The sequence below is a fragment of the Opisthocomus hoazin genome, chromosome 23 (genome assembly GCF_030867145.1).
Source record: "Opisthocomus hoazin isolate bOpiHoa1 chromosome 23, bOpiHoa1.hap1, whole genome shotgun sequence".
Lineage (NCBI taxonomy): Eukaryota > Metazoa > Chordata > Aves > Opisthocomiformes > Opisthocomidae > Opisthocomus > Opisthocomus hoazin.
In genome coordinates this window covers 8334054-8355397 of record NC_134436.1, presented here as the reverse complement: position 1 = coordinate 8355397, position 21344 = coordinate 8334054, and the positions used below count along the sequence as shown (strand labels likewise).

At 41.9% G+C, this 21344-nt stretch overlaps 1 protein-coding gene across 16 annotated transcripts in view; it reads left to right on the top strand.

The window, feature by feature from the left end:
- Positions 1 to 21344, top strand: part of TENM2 (teneurin transmembrane protein 2) — a 1253534-nt gene that overhangs the window by 1139500 nt on the left and 92690 nt on the right. For 12 of the 16 annotated variants that reach the window (XM_075442184.1, XM_075442183.1, XM_075442198.1 and 9 more), the window contains 3 exons: positions 38 to 233; positions 3020 to 3121; positions 6935 to 6967. In XM_075442184.1, the coding sequence (XP_075298299.1) occupies positions 38 to 233; positions 3020 to 3121; positions 6935 to 6967 (331 nt within the window). The remainder of the gene's footprint in view (positions 1 to 37; positions 234 to 3019; positions 3122 to 6934; positions 6968 to 21344) is intronic. The other 4 variants (XM_075442194.1, XM_075442193.1, XM_075442192.1 and 1 more) reach the window with 1 other exon arrangement.

The following is a 21344-nucleotide window of genomic DNA, read 5'->3' as shown; positions in this document are numbered from 1 at the left end:
TTTTTCTTTTTTTTTTCCTTCTTTTTTTACTCTGCAGTATGATTTCATGGAACGCTTGGATGGGAAAGAGAAATGGAGTGTGGTGGAGTCCCCACGGGAACGTCGGAGTATTCAGACCCTTGTTCAGAACGAAGCTGTCTTTGTTCAGTACTTGGACGTGGGTTTGTGGCACCTGGCTTTTTACAATGACGGCAAGGACAAAGAAGTGGTCTCTTTCAGTACAGTTATTTTGGGTAGGTATCTCCACGAGCTGAGCATTTTTCCTCTCTGTTTATACCTTCGCTTACTTAAAGTCGTCATACTTTTCTTGCAGTCTTCAGTATTTGGCCTGTTTATCCTTGTGTTATGTTGTGCATTTTTTCCTTGACACTACTCTGTCAAAAAGTCCGTAATGGGGTGCTGACTTTAATTTGCTGATTTCTCTTTTAAGGTTTGTAGCATTCCCATAGATCTTGACTGAAATTCTGGAAAACAAGACTCGGATAAGTTCACTCTGGATTGAAGCGTTCCCCAGTTAATATTCCTCTCCCTTATCTCTGTCAGTTTTATTCTTCTTGTTTGCTTCCCTGGAGAGGCTTCTTTACATCCAGGTGGAATAGTATCCAACTGGAGAGCTGTTTAATCTTAGTAGAAAGACAGCACGTGAAACTGCCACCGGGGAAGGAGGTTATTGTTTGCAGTCACTCCAGAGATGAATTGAGTCAGTTAACCAGCCATATGCTGTCTTACAGCTTACTGCTCACCTAATCACGGGTCATCTCCTCAACATGGTGGAATCAAGAGCAGAAGAGCATCTAGCCTATGATCTGAGAAGCCTGCAGTTTTGTAGGAAGAATAGGGTTACATTTAGTTGAAAATCAAATGGAGTCTAATTTCTCCAAGCTTTGTTAGAAGATTTGTTGAACTTTGAAGCACGTAATGAACTTTACTGAATATCTTGCCATGGTGGTGTGAAAAATTTTGAGATAGTCTGTGTGCTGTTCTGTCCTGGCTGGTGAAGCGTTAGATGGCACAGCATTGTATAAATCTGTAATTCCTGTTAGTTTAGGGAAAGAGAAACTGCAAAAAATCCAAATGAGTTTTTAAGCTTCATGAAAAATTGTTGGAGGTCTTTTCCAGTCTTGCCTGATTAATGAGGTGAAGCTTAATTTTTTTCCTTTTACATTAGCGTAAAATTCAGTTTGTTGGCTTAAGTCCTGAAGGGTGTAGGAGGATAGCCAATACTGTGTCATTAAATAAGAATATAATTGTTTATGTTAATCTCAATTAAGATGAAAAAATTATTTTTCTTCTGTAGCTTATATGTGGTTTTGGAAGAGTTACTAGCTGTTACGTATGTTCATATATATGTTTGCACATTTGCCCACAGAAGGCTTTTTCTGCTTCTCCAAAAGCAACAAGAACATTTGTGCTTGTATCTTGTTATACGTATGATAGACTGTCCTTGAAAGAGTTGCCTGGTCTAGGCTACAGCTTTGAAGAGCATCAAAGGTCTAATAGTCAGGTAGACTACTTGATAGTGCAATAATAGTAATTGGACTGAAATGCAGAGAAAAGTATAGTGTTTTATCCAGTTCAGAGGCTCCTCTACAGGCACCTAGTATCAGGCGTTTCATAATCAAAGGGTCTGAGACAGCTGAAAGTTTCTCTGATGTGGAAGAGGAGAAAGAATAACAGAAATGATGTGAAGTCCCAGACAATACTAAATTTACCATGATTTTGAATACATAGAAAATGCTTTTGTGTGCCATGAAGCAAAATAATGAACAAATCTATAGACAAGCTGCTTCATGAGACAAATTGATATCTTTGAGCGTTAACATTTCAATTTTTCTTTTCGTTGTTTATATGAATCATTTCATGAGGCCAAGCTAATGACATCTCTCTGAGAATTTGTTTTAGAGGTTTTTTATTTAGTGTCCTGCAACAGTGAGTTTAGGTTTAAAGTTGCACTTGAATCTTTTTCCTCTTTTCAGTTTAATTTGACGTAAAACTACTCTGTATAGTTCTGCAGTTCCAAATCCAAAACTCACTTGCAGTGTTGTACAGCTGCACATCCCACAACAACGGGGAGCAACAGTGAAGAGTAACAACATTCCGGTTAGATTTTTGTTCCAGTAATTCAGTGTTGAAAATATGTTCCACTGAAATCCAACAGCTTTCAAGTGAAAGTGATTTTAAGAATTCATTTCAATATTGGAATTTTATTTTTAGGTTGTAATTATGCAAAGTAGTGTGTATATTGTCCAAATAATAAGATTTCCGCAAGAAATTGTGGAAAATAAGTATTTTGGTAGAGCTGAACTGTTGTCATCAGGCTGGTGTGCTTACTCTTCACAGATTGTTGAAGTCATCACCACTTCAGTCAGTCACTTAAACCCTGGTGTTAAACCTTGTCCTCTGTTTTTACAGCCCTCTTCTTCATCCTCTTGCATGGCTACTTGCACCTTTTTTGTTAATTTTTTTTAGGATATAGAATATTTGCCGGAGCAAAAGAGCTCCTCTTTCTCATGTTCAGCAGATATTTCTGTTGGCTTAATTAAGGAGGCCGTAAATGTCTGGAGAAGGAAAAGAAGGTACACTCCTTGGGATGCTCAGTTTCCCATGGAAGAGCGGTTGTGCAAGATCAAAGTTTCATTGCAAAAGGGAGGTTGTCAATTTTCCTGATGAAGCACTATATTTGCTACATAATATGGATTCAGACATAGCTATAGAGGTCTTAAGAGGCAGTCCTGTCTACCTGCTGGAACAGAGGACTTGAACACTGTCAGAAGACTTGGAGGTCTAATGGTGCTCAGAGACTTTAATATGTGACTTCAGTATATCACTGGATCTTTACACTTAACTCGTGCTGCCGTAAAACTTTGTACCTTTCTGCTTCACCTCAACTTTATGGTGTTAATATTATTAGGGATTGTTCTTCTAAATATGAAGGCAAAATAAACTGAAGAAAAACTAAGCAAAGAATTTGTAGCCTGAATAGGAATCAACTGATGTGCCCGTGGTGCTTGCATTTCAGATTCAGTGCAAGACTGCCCACGTAACTGCCATGGGAACGGCGAGTGTGTGTCGGGCGTCTGCCACTGTTTTCCAGGATTTCATGGAGCAGACTGTGCTAAAGGTATCATTTTCCCTACGTTTACAAATAACCACAGTGTGTGTTTGTGATGTATGGATCTACAGCGCCTGCTAGTTAGCATGGGTCCAAGCTAGATTCAAACAGATCAATATGCATTTTTTTTCTTAGATCTTCTAGTTAAATAAGATCAAGTGGAAGTATTGCTCCGTTGTTGATAAGCTTACATAATTACAACTGGTTTTGTGGCAGAAATGGCAGAAAATATTTATTTTCCATAAAAGCATATGAATTATAATCAGGGCTTGATGATAATGTTTAAGTGGTCTGCGACAGAAGACTGATTGTCTTCACCGATAGCATGTAGTGTGTACTCTGGCTTGGCTGAGCCTTACTTCCAGTACATAGCATCTTTCTTGCATATACAATTCTTTGACCAAAGCCTTTTCTTAAATGTCGACTGTAAATTTTAACAACTAAAGGTGGGAGACACATGATTAGCACTGGTTAAACAGAAATCTAAAAGATACCTGTGGATTGGCAGTATGTGTTCACTAAGTTTTTCTGAGAGTTTGGGAGAGCTGTTGTAGGGAAAAAGATTCATAAAGGAGGACATCTTTAGTTTATGCAACTAGTAGCACATATGTTGTCTAAAATCAATGACTTCGTTGCATTCCCTGCTGTTCCTGAGCACGGTCATGACATTCTACAGTTTTCTTCCTGCTTAGTTTGTGTGAGATTTGGGCACCCTACCAATTGCATATGCTTACAGTTGTTTTCCACAGAGACAGGGTCGTTAGCAATCAAAGGAGAAAAGCCTGGTGTTTGAAAGCTTTTTGAAATGCTGTGAAGGGCCTTAGAAATGTGCTCATGTCTTAGAATCCTGATCCGGTCCTGAGAACAGTTTGTTGTGCCCCACCTCTCTCACTGCTGTAGCAGGGTGGCATCCAGCATACCCACGCGTGGCTAGGAAATACTCCTGGAATAGCTGTTATAGTTGTACTGGAGTGAGTAATTTCCATTTGTGTCTCCATGTTTGGCTCTTGAAGGTGCCCCAGTACAAAAAAAAAAAGAGACCGCAAGGGCCTTGGAAAGCTACTGACGTTATTTTGTTATTTCAGTGTTAGCCCTGCTCGTTTTAAACAATGCTTCAAATACAGCGTGCATGTTGTTTGGTTACCTGAGAAATTAAGACACTTGGCAAATGTGTGGAGGAGATGTCTGTGTATTACAAAGCACGCGGTGTGATAACGCGTGCTGTAAACACACGTTGACAGCTGTGTGCATTTCCGTGGTGTGAGCCTGTGGAAGCGTGCATGCGGTGACCGTGTGCTTCACTGCCCCTCTTCACGCGTACCCGGCCATTAAATCAACTCATTGGCATTTGGAGGGCTGGAGCAGTCCCGCATCGTGCCCCGCACCTCTGTGTCACTCTGTGTTCATGCTAGCAAGTGCTTCGTTCAGGCTGTGTCGGGCGAAGAGCTTTCTTACAGGGTGCTTGTCACAGCGTATCTGTCAGGCTCCCCCTACCCCGCAGTACATCCCCTCTGCTTCTGCTTCGTCCTTTCCGTGTTGTCTCTTTCCCCTCAAAAGCAGAAATGGTTTCTTGGAAGCTTCTTTCAACTCTGCTATTGTTTTCTTGTCAGACATCATGGTATTTCCAAAGAACAAAGCAGCCTGAGAAGCCACATAAAGTGACAAAACGGGCGTGTTGACAGACTGCTCGTGTTTCTGTGCAAGCACGTAGCTGCACGTCTTGATGCCGTGAGCCAAGCCAGCCGTGTGCGGCGGAGCTGGGATGCGAGGGCTGGATGCCTCGCCCCTTGCACAGGCACTGCCGGGCCTGCTCTCACGTCCACAGAGTTTTCTGCTTACTGATCATGTGCGAGAGCAGTGTCAGAAGACAGAAATCAAAATTGAGATGGTATGCGTGGTAAAACACAGTAAAAAAAGAGAGTGAGAATTAAATCTTTTCCAGCATATTATGTGTATGCACACATGTTTAATGGACATTTCCTGTAATGTTAAATTTATATTTAAGCTGTCACAAGTATGGAAGGATAACGATTTTCTTTCCATCTGACTTTTTAATTATTATTTCCCTAGCAACACGTCTTTCAGTGTCTCGGTTCTCCACTGTAAAGTAATTTGAGGCAGGACTCAAATAGCAAAATGTGGAGAAAAAGTGAGCAAGCTCTTCAGATGGCTTTTAGAGCTTGATCCATGCCATAACAGCAGTCTAAGAGCTGCACATCGGGTGAAACCCAAGATGGATAGGTGTGAAGCATGAGCCTTTGTATGGGTGAATCCCCTCTTACAGCGCTGTTCTCGAGGGCATCAGTGGCGATGACGCTTGAGAGCAGTGATCTGCAAACTATTTGCAGACGGTGTGCACGTACTCCTTCTGTTACGTTACTCCATCCATGTAGTTCTAAAAGATGAAAATGAAGGAAATCTAGGAGAGATGGCACAGATTTGACTTCAGACCTGTTAGCTCCAGGAAAACACCATGAAAGTTATTAGAAAGAGATGACCTTTTGGCCCAGCCCACAGGCTGAAATACACTTTCGTACCCTGTTTGAAGAGAAGGAAATTTCACCCTCTCGAACACTTGCTGAATACCAGGGGGTTTAATTTGTCACCCTTCTCTGTGGAAATAACTTATTCTCAGGTAGCCAGTATCAACAGATTTGCTCCATCCTTGCTCAAGCAAGATTCCCTTTGAAATTGTGTGGGGTTTAACCTAATTGAGAAGTCCACATAACACGCAGAAAAGGTAATGATGCATTTTAATCTCATGTGGCTAGAATATGGCATATAAAGACAAAGGTAGTCGGATAATCAAAAGACAATTCAGTAGGTGGAGATGTATTCTGATAAAGAAAATGTTCATAGTTAAAGCCAGTGGGAGATTTACTGTAAATTGAACTGCACTGTAACTTCCTGCCCACAGTTACCTGTAGGAGTTATTGATAAGAAGCCATGCTATGGCCAAGGATCGATTAAAGAATCAGACATGCAGCTATGATTATGTTATTTTGGTGTGTTGTCACTTTTTTATATTCATCTCTACTCTTCTGTAACCTCTATGACATAACCACCCGAGTAAATCAAGATGTCCTGCTTACTTAGTGTTCCCACTGTTAACATCTGGTAATAGTTCGGTCTTTCAGCTGCCAAGGTTGTGGTAAATCTGCAAGCAGGCGTCCTTCGTCGTGTCCTGCTTTTCACCATTTGTAGAGTTCGGTGTTACAACGAGTCGGGTTCCTAGAAGCGACTCACAGAGCTGTCTGTAATTTCATTTTGTCTCATAATGCATTTGAAGGGCATGCAGCCCTTCCACTCCTGCAACAAAAATACTTCCAAAGACACTGTCATACACTGTTGCAAATGTGCTCAGAGCCTCCTTTAATTTTCCGTTTTAAAATGCTGGGATTTGCATCACAAGCGTGTTTAGCTGATCTGAAAAGGTGAAACAACGTGCCATCCCGTGGGATCTCTACGTTGACAGGATGAGCATAGCCTGTTCAGAGACGGCGTCCGATTTGTAAAAGAAGGAAGAAATTGTGTCAAGTAGCTCACGTCAGCTGCTGTGAAGTTGCCATTTGTCAGATACTTTTAGCTGATTGTGCAATGTAATAACAAACATGTTTAATATTGGAATCTAAAGGGATTGAAGGCTTTTGGATTTTTTAAACCAGAAATTTGTACCATGTTTGATCAGTTGACTTTTTAATCTGATTTTAAGAACTCTAATGATTCAGATTTATGTTATGCACAGTTTCTTTCCCTGTTCTTCTTGTGTGGGTTTTTCATTATTTTGTTTTCATTCTGTTTGTTTTTGGCTTACTGGCAAAGGACGGCGCCACTTTAATAAGTATAAAAAGAAGGGTAGGTTTTTTAAAATTTCTTTTTATTTATTTTGCGACGTCTATTTAGTTTGAAATAGTTACTAAGCTGTAAAGTGTAGCCTATCTCTTTTTAAATTTATTCTAATGGATTTGTTGTTTCTGATGACTGCTTGCACCACAACAAGAGTTGCTACCGCTGCCATTTTCTTTATTGTATGTGTACTGTTAATCTCTGTATGAAAACGTAAAAAGTGGTCATTTGTTAGGTAAGTAAGGTATAACTGCTAGAAGTAGTAACTCTTGCTTTTTCTCAGTTGTTATTCAAATTTCAGTTGTTTGGGACTCTTCGTGCTCTGAGGTTATTCAGAAACTTCTTGCTTGGGCAACAGTGCATAAAGTAATGTTTTCTCATCCGTTGAATCCTCTGCTTGAAACTATTCTCTTAGTGCCATGTCCAGCATGCTCCCAGTGGCATGAGAGGTTCTGGGAGTGATAGCAGTGAGGAACACAGAAATTTTGGAGTGCATCTTGCTGAGTAACTCAGTGCTCAGCTCTTTGCTGTAGAGCACGTGGCCCACATGGGTGGTGTCCAGCATATGGTCGTAACATACAGAGGTTAGTATTTCCTCTCTATGCAAGTGAGGAAAACAGTGCTTGCCTTCATAACTTGGACAAAAGATTTAGGAACTGAAAATAGTGCAAGCAGACAGAAGCTCACTGGACATTGAAGGGAAAGGCGAGAGGTGATGTGGAACAGCCTTTCCCCGTTGCCTGTCCTGCACGTGTTCGGAGCCCGACGGAGGAGGTGGGGCCCGTGGTGGGGCAGCACTGCAGGACTCACATGACACGGTCAAACTGGTGAGTGAGTGTCTTGTGCTATTCAAGGGACTCACTGGAAATCTATGCGATATCAGAGGAGAGCTCAGACAAGTGAGGTAGGTGGGATTAAGCATGATGGTACCTGATCAGTTTGGTCTGGCACAGAAAAGAGTGGGAGAGGAGCAGTAGTATAAGAAAAACATCATTTCTATGGCATTATGAAGAAATTGTCATGAGCAATAGTACCTGTTAATGCTAATCTATTGTGGCTAGCGCTTTACAAGGAAAACAAGTAAATAAAAACGGTGCCTACCTCCAGGAATTTACCACATCAGTGCAAGCTGAGAGGGAATGAATGGGAACCAATTGACAGATGCAGAGATCTAAGGAAAAATGCAATACGCGGTGTTAGAAACGCGCTAGCAGCGTGACTGTTGTCCGTTTGGGGGAACACTGTGGTAAAAGGCGGTTTTAAAGTGGGATAATGGGGCAAACTGATAACGTCATGTGGTTAATGGAGGGTAAATGGGGCCTCCAAAGGAGCCAGGGCATAGGTAAGAGCTCAGAAAAGCTGTTTTTAAATTTGACTTTCAAAAGCAGTGTAGGCCACGGAGAAGCTGAAGTCAGAATTCTAGCAGTGAGCAGTCTGGGGTGAAGCGGGTCTGTGAATGAAGCTGGAGCATGGAGTTCGTGTTCCGTGTGAGGTGAGGAAAGGACCTGAAGCAGGACTGGGGAAGAAGAGCCGTGTAGCTGAAGGTTAGGTTAACAGATTAACAACGTGGGTTTTGCAGCACTGTTCCGCACAGGCATGACTGAAGAAGACTGAATTTATCAATGCTGGAGAAAAAGCTGGTGATGCCATGTAGATTTTGTTTATTGAAAGCTGGGGGATGAATTCTGACAAAGAAAGGCAATGTGGAACAAATCTCTAAGACTTTGTCAAAGCCTGAGCGTGAGAAAACAGATGAGTCAAAAATAACATCCAGATTACGAAGCTTAATGACAGGCAGAACGATGGTGTCGTCCACTGTGACAGAGCAAGAATGCAGGGGAGGGCTGAGAAGTGGTGGGTTAGAGAGAAAACAGAAATCGGAGAAATAACAGCTTTGTTTGCAAGCATTTTGTGTTTTCATAATCAGTGTGTGTCTCATCACTTACACCGTATTCATAAAAAAAAAGAAAAACAAAGTGTGCTTTTCTTTGAGGCTGCTGCATTGCTGACTCGTCACCCACACATATCTCACATCCTTTCTTGCAGTTGACAAAATTCAGCATGTTCAGCTTCGCTCTGAGCATCTCTTGCTGGGTGGGTTTGTTCTGGGGTTTTGGGTGTTGGGGGGTGTGTGCGTGCCAACTGGTGTGTGTGCTGCAGGAGCAGCACAGCCCCGGCTCGTCACTCATCTGCTCTGCCGGGGGGTGGAAGCAGCATTCTGGTGCTTGAGCAGACAAGGCTGGCTGTGGCAATGTGCTTTTCCAGCAGCTCCCACCTCTCTGACTCAGTACCTTGAAATGCCTTTGGTTACAAATTTTCTTCTCGTTTTCCCAGTCCCATGTTTTACTAGCCGAGGTTTTTCATTTCTGGCAAAGTGATCGTGTCCTCGCTTGCCTTCCAATGGGGTCAATGTACAGGGCAGCACTTCCCTGTCTGCCCTCAGCTTGCTTGGTTTCACGGAACTGCAGTACACTCAAAAGGCTTTTGTGCCATTAACTGTGCCTAAAATAATTACAGAATAAATAAGTGGATGTGTAACCAACCTATTTCGACAGTCCTTGCCGTCTGTCAGCTGCTGGCTTGCCTGCATGAAATGATACGGCAGCTTTGGTCCGGTGTCGGGTAGACAAGTAGAGCCACCACAGAATCCACCACTCCAACTCATTCTACTTGGCAATTTAAGCAGGAGCCAAGAACTGAAGGGGTCACAGCCTGAATTCGTGCTGATTGTTAGTGGTCGCAGCTCCAAAAAGGGGCTCGAGGTACGCAGCCCGTAGTGCGAGAAGGAGCGGAGTACAGGAACCATCGTGTCTGGTCTGCAGCTTTCCCCATCAATTCTCCTGAACTCTGCTGGAGATTAGAGGCAAAATCAGGGGATGGGAGCGTCTGCGCTCCTGAGTTCCACAGCAGACACCTTATTAAACTTCTGTTACACCACCAGGCGTTTAGCATCCTAACACTTCATTACTCTTTAAAAGCATGTACCTGTCCCTGTAGTACGTTGTAGATGGAAGGTGAGGATTAGCAGATGTTTGCAAGGCATGTGCTGTTAGTAACGGGATGGTGACCTAAGAGTACCGAGATTACTCCGCAGCCTGTGCCGGGATGGGGGTTGGCACTGCGTATCCTTTGCATTCTTTATGAGGGAATGTTCACAGAGTTGAAACAGGAGCCAGGAGCTACTCGTAGCGTTGTTAATATTTGAGAAAACAGACTTTAAAAATACGGATTTCAACAAGCAAAATATGAACTTCTCATTGTTCTTAATGTTTTTATGGCTTGTGCTGATTCCAGCATTGAATTCAGGCTTATAAAAATTTATCTGCAGAACAGCTTGCCCTGCATAATTTCAAGTGGGGCTGCTCCTGTTGTTTAGAAGCATGTCCTTTCTTCTGTTTATTATAGTTGTGCCTTTACAGGGCAGCAAAAATGCTTTAAAATTAAGATATTTATTTAATGTTGTTAAAGATACCCAATACTTGCATCTAGTATAGCAACCTAATTAGCATTTGTTTTCCATATTAAACCGCCAGTAAACATACAGCCAAATTTGTGCCTGTGTGTATTGCATTGCCCTTGCATGTTTTTAAATTTGTGTTGCGGCGTATGAACTTGAAATTACTTGTGACTCCTTTTCCCAAAGAGCTTGCAGGGTCGTGGTGCAGCTAAGAAGGTAGACTTATTTCTGTAGGAGAAAATTTCAAAGCTAAGAGGATTAAGAAAAAAAAAATGGGGAACGCTGAGGAACTCGGTAATGAAGGAGGAAGGAAACAACTGAGAAGAGTTGCTAATGCCACTGCTGGACAAAACGTGATAGGTGAAAAGAAGTGGGCATGGCGGTGATTAGGAGCCTCTGACTTCAGTGAAGGCTGCTGCACCTGTATCCGATGGCTGGTGACCCTGCCTGTGGAAATCCGGAGCCCGGAGCCGGAGCCACGGGCAGCACTGTCGCTGGGGCCTGCAGGCTGGAACCAGGCGTTGTTGGTTTGGTACGATAAGGAAGTTTGCCTTGCTTGTGTCCACAACAGAAAGTGTGTGGAAACCCAGGAAAATCCTATAAACGGATTTTTCTTCAGCAGCATTACGGTGATATTTTCATACTTATGAGAAGCAGGGTGCATTCATTTGATCTCTCGCAGCTGCTTTCAAAGCCTGCTCTATTATCAGTTGCTTCACTTTATCTTTCTTCCCTTCTCATAGATGTGCAGCAGCAGCACAGCTATTTGCACAAATATTTTCTGTTTCATTGTGATTCCAACAAACAGAATATTTCAAAAGGTCCCCAGTGCAGCCAGGAGGTGGGCATGCATACAAATACAGGCAGGGTGCAGACCGTTGGGCGGCTTAGTTTCTGGCAAGCCAAAAATTTTTCTTCCCACCTTACCCTACTTGCGTTGGCGTCTCTCGGCTCTGACTGTGCTCTGCTGAGCTGAGGTGTGCTCGCTGTGGTGTGTGCTTTGTGGGCTGTTTTTGTGTTTCGTTGGTTAGCTGCTTTAATTGTGTTGCTATCTCCATTGTGGTTTTAGATTGAGTTGTCTTCGTGGGTCCATGCTGGTATTTGTTTATTGCATGAAGTTCTAAGAGTTTGTCTTTGCGGTTGTGTTGGGATCGTCCTGGAGTCCTTGCGATGATGGTAAATGTCACTGAAGCAACTGTGATTAAGTAGCATTATAAATCATGTTATAGAAATACAGCTGTTAAGAGACCCTTAGACATTTGTCATCCCTGAATAACAGAAACAACTCACAGCTTCAGATTTCAGCATGCTTGACTTTTTTCATATCTGCATCATATCTAGGTTGGAACCGGTAATTTAGGTCTTTATACTTAGACCCTATTTGGATGAGATTAAATTCAGTTAGCTGTCATCCCCCTTTGCTTTCTCAAACAAACAAAAATATTTCTTATTCGAATGTAGAAAAACGTCTAAATATCTGCAGCTAATGTGGAACTTTGCAATTAATTGTGTTATGATTTAGATCTTTTTTGCTAAATTTAGTAAGGCAATAGTAGCTACAACGAGACCAGAGCAGTCAGGGTTTAAATACCCTGAATACTACAGCCTGTGGATGCAGTCCTGAACCCGTGGCACTGCTGTTCAGCCAGAGGTAAACCCTTACCAGAGGAGTAATAGTTTTTACGCCGTTCGCTGGGAATGGTGTAAAATCTTACAAAAAAATATTTGAAGAGCGGTTTCACTTTTCCATTTCTTTTTCTAGATGCATAAATGACTTCGTGCTGGTAGCGCTTCTCTGTTGCGAATCACAGCGCTTGTGTTTGGAAGGAGAATTCTGGTGTTTGGTGTTTGTCCTTACTGCTGCTTTTTGTGAGCTCGAAGCATCGTCTCTTTGATTCCTCACCGGCTCTCTCCATTGAGATAGCTACTGAAACCTCTGAAATAGTTTAGTTTTCCCTTCCTCCTCAGTTTTTCTAGTGATGAAGTTATCAAGACATACAAATGAAGATCTACATGCTTGTCTATGACAGTAGTTGATTTCAGCATCTGTTTTTTTCCATCTGTTAGTAGAAAGTAAAATTTATTTCTCTGCATTTTCTTGCATCAACTTCACGGCTTATATCTAAAGCAAGAATTTCACAGCTCTGATTCTGTGTTATGAGTTGCCAGAGAAAAAGAGTTTTAGATTGCAGGGCAATGTTTTCAGAACATTTCTATCCACCATCTACGTTTTCCTTCAATCCCATGTATCATGCAGAGTTGAAAAGAATTGTTCTTGCTGCTTTTTTTTTTTTTCTCCTTTATTTTCAAAGGCACAAAATATACAGCAAACCGATCAGTCACATTCTCCTGTGGTAAACCAGAGCCAGTGCAGGGTAACTTCCATTTTCTGGAGTGCGTTGATGCATGTGAAAAAGAAATTGAACTGTTCTGCTCTTGAATGATGTAGCAGATAGGGAGGAGCCTAGCTGGACTGGCTGCAAATCAATCTACTGTTTTGCAAATCATCTTAGTTTACTGCGTGGAGATCTACAGTCTTTCCTTTACTACAGGTGGTGATGGTTGCAGAGCGTTGGCGATAGCCGGGGGGGAACAAACAGGGCTGATGAAGCGTTGAATCCAGAGTGCGACCAGAGAAGCTCCTCAAGACGTTTGAACCCTGGCACAGCCAGCTGTTACTTGAAGTCTCTAGCTGAACTCAAAGATCCTCTTTTCTCTCTGGCTCCAATTTGTAGTTTTATACCACTTGACAATCTTTTTTTATATTCAGCTGTGGCTTTTCCAGTGAGGCGGTACAGTTGCCTTTTTCTCTCCCCCCTGAGGACTCCAATATCTTTAGAGAATTAAGACTCAGATCTTTGACAGTTAGCTAGATTGTGTAAGCTCACCTTCATGCTAGCAGTAATGGGGCTTCAGCCCTTGTGATCCACCACTAAATTAGTTCCAATGTGTCTGACATTTGCTTAAATTTTATTTTCCCTGTTCTTACAGATTGCATTGTTATTGTTATTAAAAGTATTGTAAGGGTGTATTCATGAAGCAAACTTTTCTTGTACCAAGTGACCAACCCCAAAGAGATAATTTAAAAAATTTGCTGTGGTTCTAGAAGTTACTGCAAGTTAGTATGGGAAGACGTATTCATATTTCTTAGATAGATTTTTTTTTTTTTTTTTTTTTTTTTGTCAATCGTTGTAAGCCAAGCAGTCGTCTAATGGAAATACACACTTTGTAGAAGGGTAGAGCAGGGAACAGCAAGTGTGGTCCTTTTGACAGATGAGGTCACACTGAAGGCAATGAGAAAAAGAATGACCTTTTTGATAAATTTTGGCCGAAGCAAAAGTTTGATGAGTGTTCAGAAGAGTGTAAATATTCATTGTGCAATTAATGTTGTTCAGTCACTTCGATAAAAATCCTACCATTTTTTTCCTAGAACAGCTTAAGTACTTATCGATTGAGAACTTCTATAACTCCCAAAATGGAGGCATCCCCATATCTCTACAGGTATTTTAAATGAATTGAATTAATCATAGGCTTAAAAGTCTCTGGTGATCTTCGTTAACTTTCCTGGGTTTAATTAAAACATCTGTGCGCTTTTAATTTATCGATTCATCCAGCTCATATGTCATGTTTTTAACACACCCCAGCATACTCTGCATCATTTTTAACCCGATTTCCACTTAACTAAAGCAATTAAATTCACCCCGGATTAATTAAAGCATCCATACTTTAGTGCTTAAGTCAGCGTGTGCTGCTTTCCCCAAATGGTTTCTGAATGTCAGAGATTTGACACACCTGATGGGTTTTTTGTCCTTCTGGAAATTCTTCTGTGAATCTCTTTCTTGCTTACTAATGTGCAGTTTGACAGAGCTAGACAAGGGAGCTCGGTAAGGCTCGGGTTTGCGCACCTGAAGTGGGCGTTGAAGAGCGTGACTACTATGAAGGGCTGTACTTGCGTCTTAATATTGACCTGATGCCCGCAAGCGTAGAGTAACACTGCTATTACATCATTTAAATTATTTGTGTGCTCTGTAGTCAAAGTAAAGTTTCATGCAGTGGCTAGGTAAAACATATAATGACAGTAACAGTTATTCGTGGTTGTTCATTCTTCTGCTTCTGGGTGAATTTCTGCAAAATGGCTTCTGCTTGGAAGGGCACAAGGTCTTGGAGCAACGATAAAGATGTTCTAGATCTTCCTAATTGTCACTGTTCTGAAGAATATTTCAGCATGATGGGAATTAGTGATCTCTGAAGAGCAGGCAGTCTAGTCAAACACTGTTCTTCCTAACCGTGCAAATACCATGTTCGTGAGGCACAAAGAACAGATGAGAGATAAAGGTCCTGAATTCGTTCAATCTCCCATTCCAGAATGATTTTCCTGGGGCTAATTTTGCTAGGGGTGGGGCAGCTTCTTACTAGGAAAGTAGTATAAAAATAGCATAAATTGGTAAAAGTGAAACAGCGTAAATCATGGAGTGGTCTTAGAAGTTATTTCAGATTTTCCTGTCCATAAATGAACTCCAGTTACAACTAACAGGCGTGCAGACAGGCAGTGAAATGTGCACCCAACTGATTAAAATAGGTTTAAACAAAACAATTATATTTTTAAACTACAAACAAGAACACTGATATATTTAGTGTCTCCTAATTTAGAAATATCTTATGGGCAAACACTTGGTGTAACAAGAGATGTGATGATTTATTATCTTTCATTACTGTTCTGTTTAAAATAATGATAATGTAAAGTCAAGAGCCAACATTTTGAATCAGGTTGTGAGAAATTAACTTCTTAAAGAACTGGGCTGATTTTCTGAAATGCGAATGTTTGCGGTTCCTTTGGTTTTAGGAGGCTGACTGTAGGCAAGAACTTGGTTTTAGCTTTTGGAGTGAGTATAGAATTATTCACGTCTTTGGTATATAATTGTAGTAGGATTCAGCTCTAGCATCAGTAAAATACATCCTCACCTGCTGGTATCGTAATCTAATTTGTCCAATTAAGAGAAATTATCATTTGTAGAATAAATGCTACATATGCACCACCAAGATAAAGACCAAAAAGAGAAAAAACACCAGTACAATGTGACCCTATTCATATTTTTTAGGTATTTGGAACCAGGCGGTTGTAGATGACACTGGTTTTGGATCTTTCCTATATTTCTGCTCCAGTTTGGAGCTGATCTGGAATGCATTTATTGGTTTCAGGTTAGACTGTTGTTAACAGTAATCCATCTTTATATACAGTCAAAATCGTGCATAATCTCTCAGCAGTAGCAGCTTAATCTCTGCTGAAAGGAAGCCCAAGTGTGAGCTATTACAGAGTCTGAATTAATTATCCCGTAGAGGAACTGCACCCAGAAGGTTCACTGGTAAGGTTCACTGGTAAGAAGTTTGACCTATGTCTGTCTTCAGTACAATTCCTGGTGGTCAGTGAAACAAAGAACATCTTGATTTCTATGACACTAGTGTGTATTTCTGTTTTTTATATAACTAGGAATTTGTGCAACTCTGTCCGATACCAGATCAAAACTGCCCGATCTGTAGGTTCAGACGATTTTTGAGAGACAGCTATAGACTGTTAATGTGGTTGTATTAAAGGCTTGAAAAGCTTTTACTGTGTTTTGTGATACATGGTGACTTCCCCCAAGCTTAGGGACCCTGGGCTGGCTTGCACTAATGAGTACAGGGAAGAATTGCTTGGGCAAAACCAGACTCAAAAAATTCGGAAATTCTGCTTGATAAGAAGACTCAAAATGTGTCCATATGTTTGGAAGTAGAACCAAGTTTTTGTCTGACCCCAAGCAATGTTAATAGCTAATAGCTACTAATCTAATAGCTTTCTACAGCTACCTGAAAGGAGGTTGTAGTGAGGCGGGTGTTGGTCTCTTCTCCCAGGTAACTAGCAATAGGACGAGAGGAAATGGCCTCCAGTTGTGTTGGGGGGGTGGGTGGGGGTTAGATTGGATATTAGGAAAAATTTCTTTACTGAAAGAGTGGTCAGACATTGGACCAGGCTGCCCAGGGAACTGGTGGAGTCACCATCCCTGGAAGTGTTCAAAAAACATGTGGATGTGGTGTTTGGGGACATGGTTTGGCAGGCATGGTGGTGTTGGGTTGACGGTTGGACTCAATGATCTTAGAGGTCTTTTCCAACCTTAATGATGCTAGGATTCTGTGATCTTTGTGCAAATAAGCATTAGTGCATATCCCCCACTGTTGGATCATACTGGTTACAGCAGTCCAGTCAGACGTACAAGTATGTGACCACATGGACAGAGCAGGTGATCCTTCTGCAGTTGTGCAAGTGCGTATGCTGTCAGGCACGTTTCTTTTAATCTGTATTCTGTAGCAGAAGTTTCAGGACGGAAACTCACTTCCTCCTCTTAAACAGGAGCAGCTACAGATAAAAACTATTTCTCTTAGGTCTGACAAAGTTCTGTACAATTAAACCAGAGCTGAACATATCTTAGGTAGGAGGATAAACAATGTCTCTTCTGAATGTGTTTGTATAGAGGTTGTATAATGGAAGTAAAAATGGCTCAGACTTAAATTCCATTTCACCCAGGTTTTCAGCTCTGATGGAGGCGTACAGCAGATATTTGAGGAAGGGTAAAAATTGTACTTGTCGTTGATGCTTGTCCAGTAAATTCTTTTGGTTCTAGAGATAACTTGTGTTAGCACTTCCTACAGTAGATGATGTCTCCGTGTATAGTGGCCTTTGTAGATTTTCATTCCACGAATTTGTCTGATTACGTGTTGGATCAGGGAATGTTCTTCCATGAGTTTTAGCTTTTCAGGCAACCTTGTTAAAATTGGTTGATAGAACAGTTAGTAGTACTTAGGGCACTTTAGGTAGTGTCCAAGCGCTCTGCTAGTGCAGCCTTAAGCTTGCACTTCAACACTCAGTCCTCATTTTCCTTACTGCTGACATTGTGAATAGGCAGTCTAGCTCATCTTTTACATGCTCCAACTTGTGGTAAGAAGAATCTGGTTTATATGCAACATTAGGGCTTACAAGCATTATGGATACAACCATTCTGGTCCTTACTCAAACAGTAACGCAACAGGCCTGATGTGATTTTGTCCATCCAGACCAGTGACTCCCCTCACCAAACTGCCATGAGCACCTCACCACAAAATTCTGTGGTACGTATGTTGAAAAATTTTGGCTTGAGGTGGGATGACTCCTGACAGCTTCTCCGGGCTCTGAATAAGCCTGTAGATGGCACAAAGTAAAACTGAGCTGCTTGCAAAGTAAGAGTGATATAGGGGCATTGCTTGGCACCTGGTCCAGGAGAGGGAAACATTGCAGATGCAAGTTCAAAAAGCTTTCAAGTCTGCATATTTTTGTGCCCAAAACTCAAATATCTTTCAAGAGAAGTATACCAATTTGTCTGTTTTATGAGGAGGAACTGAAACAAGTCTGCAGTAGAGAACTGACAGCCTAGATCCTAGTGGCACAGGACTCTCTCTGCACCAGGGTAATATTTGCTCTACAGCAAGAGGAACCAAGCCAGAACTCTGCCTTCAAATCCTCTTTGGAACTTCAAGTAGCAGGGAAAGGCCTCTCAACCAAGCAGCTGTGTAACTAAACCAAGTTCTGCAACAGCCTCCAAGAGTTTGACTCTTCAGATATCCTTTACTGGTTTCTTGTCATGCTCTAGAAGAACACCTCTGGTGAGTATGTGCTTGTGGATACCATAAGGGTGGGTGAAAGGAGTGCGTACAGAGACTGCAGCGGGGATACCTATGTGTTAAGTGTCAGTGGACAAACGGTGGCTTTTGATGCCAGACCGTTTGAGCATTATCCCTTACCATCACCCCTCCTAGTCCATGTGTGACAGGCTGTTATCCAGTCACCTTGCATGCACCAGGGCATATTAATGTTAGTCTAAAACACCTATCCTAAGATAACCTTCAGAGAGAGAACTTTTAGAGGGATGTTTGGCTGGTCTTTCCTGCTCCATTCACGCTCTTAAATGTGTTCAGCCTACAGGACTCAAGGGTCTGTAGTATCCATTGATCAGCTGAGGCCCATGTTAAGAACTTGGTCTGCTTTTGTTCGAATACTGTTAAAGGGCAGAATCACATCACCAAAACCACATGTAGGGTTAGTAGTTGTTGTGCTTATTCAAACTTCACTCAGGAGATATACCCTTGTGCTTAACTTACTTGAGTGTTGCTGTAATTACTCCTGAAGACCCCTGTCCACCTTCAGACAGTGTTGGTGTGTGATACGCGGTCATCTTCATGCAACCTGTCTGTCCACAGAAATGAGATGGAACTTGATTGTCTGTTACATAAAGCAGCCTTCCTTCACACTCCTTCAGCAGACTTTGAACAGTCAATTCTGTCCTGGAATAGGGGTCATCCACTTCGCATAGGGAAAATAAGCAGTGCTAGATAACAAGAACTCCAGATGACCCTTGAGTTGTTTGCACATTAATTGAAGCAACCTGGATGTAAAATTAGAGTGGACTGGTTTGGGTCTCACCCTGGAGCAATGTGGTCTAGCAATTAAGCATAGCAGACCTCTTTTTGGACTGCCTGCTTCTGTTTTCTGTGGAAGAACAGCTGGATTTCCTCTCTGTTCCTCACTTAGGACAGCCTATAAACCCACAGCAGAAACATTAGTGAAGAGCTATTTATTACAGCAGTGACAAGCCGATTTCTTACAGCATGCGTTTGCTTGCATTCTTGCATACGTGTTTCTCCTGCGAGCTTAGCAACATGGCAGTCTTGGAAATGCCAAAATCTGGCCAAAAACCAGTGTAGTTTTTCTTATTCTCAGAGTGACATTCCCTTTATGTAGTTTGTAGAGCAACCCTGGCAGAGGGTTGTAGATTAAACTTCGTGGCTTTAGGTTGCAAGTGTCTTAATCTTAACTGTATTCCTTTCATCCCTAAGGTTAAGTGACAGATTCTTTCATTTGTCCGAAGTCAGTTCGGGTGTCACTAACATCTTGGCAACGCATACCGCAGTGGCAGACCACTGGAGGCGGATTACTTTTCAACTTATGTACGAGCTTCACAAGAATTGAATAGAGTTATGAACCATAGCAAGACCTCTGACCTGGTAGAAGCATGAAGAGAGGAGTGAAAAGCTGTGACACGGCTTTCAGCTTTACTTAAATTCCATAGCTACTGTGGGAGCTCTTTAGCCCAAGACCCAGCACCGTCTAGTAATCTTTCTTCTGCTGTGCCAGTCTCTGCTGTCCCAAAGCTGAATCCTGAAAACTCAGATCAAAAGTGGGAGCTAAGAATGGCTTTCCCATAGACAGGTTCCAAATAGCAGATATACATCCATTTTAGCTGGGCCACGACTGCCCATCGCTTAATGAGACTTAGGGGCAAGGCGAGGAAAGAATCATTCTTAGAGCAGGTGGCTGGCACAGTATTATCTACCTAGGTCTAGAGTGGTCACATCTAAGTTGCTTGTTGTTTGAGGGTTTTGGTTTTTTATTGATTTTAATAATGGATTTATTTCTGCTCAGTCCCTCTTGCAGGGGACTCTGCTGTTCAAATATAGTTACTGCTTTTATTAGCGTTTTAATTCCAATGAAGAGATTTGCAGAACACAAGTCCTTTTAGGTGTTGAGTGCCATGTTGACCTGTATAACAATGAAGCAAAAAAAGCTATTCCTCACTTGTATCCAGCTTTTAGATCAGCTCTAACTTTTTTGTCTGTATAACTACTTGAATAAATGTGGTTTGTCTGAACAGTGAAGAAACTGTCTGCTGCCTCCTGATTTGTTTAGCTTTCCTGGGACCTTTTCTTTTTATGCAGCTTTATCTCAGCATGGTGAGGAGGTTGATGGGCAAAAGCAAGCTATATGCTGTCGTGTCCCAGTGCAGTTGGAGAATCCACATTGTGCAACCATTAACAATGATAACATTGAGTCTCTGCAATGGCTCAGAAGCATGTTGAGAATTTGCATCTAACAATATTGCTTCCTTCTGTGGTGGACTTGAACAAAGGGACTGCAAGCTTAACCACCACATACAGGAGCTGAGACGCGCCTTGTTCTAGAGAGAGAGATTTTTGTGTTAAGATGAGGCCCAGATAAAGGGACAGTGTCTCTACAATGTGTCAGGGTGTGGAAGGTGACACCAAGAAACTTGCCGCTCATGATTGCTTGCAGGTCTTCAGGACAAGCTGTCTTCTGATCACTCACCTCCAGATCCTCTACACAACGGCGAGTAAAGAGAGCAGGACTGAAGGGATTACATTTCTCACAGTGATTTGGGAAAATGTATCAATCTCAGCCCAAACAAGACTTTTAATTGCAGTGAAGTGGAGAGTTACGGAGAAAGGAATTGTTTGTGTCCCCAGGTCTTCATGCCTGAAGAGTGGAAGTGGTCCTAGTTTGATCCCTTTCTTTATGGCTCACCTGTATGACTTGTATTAGCAGCAATTAGCATATCTAGGCCGTGAAAAGCAGTGCATGCCAAGGAACGGAGACAGACTTCGTGGTGTAATGCCTGCAGACAGAAGGAGCAGTTAGTCAAACGGCGTGCACGTTGCTACTGGTTCAGCATGTTGTATGTCATGGAAGGGTGTTTGATGATGATGTGCAAGAAGATGTAAAATAGGCTGTCCTAGAGTGCAGTATGGACAGAACGGATACTTCTCTGTATTGCAGCTCAGTTCAGCTGGTTCAGTAAACTTAATTCTGAAACCAGCGGCGAAAAGCAAAACCGGTGGAACTTGAGCGTAAACATTTTCAGTGAACTCAGTAAAGCACCTGTGAACATATGTCACATGTGAAATCAGAAAGTTGCTCCTGGAAATTAGATTTTATTCAGATTTGTATGCATTTTTGGAGTGAGGAAGAAAAAGGTTGAACAAGACTCATAGTAAGAGAGAACACCGGGAATGAAGTAGAATGAAGTCCTGTTGCTACCAAAAGGTGGACAATAGGGCCTTAAGACAGAA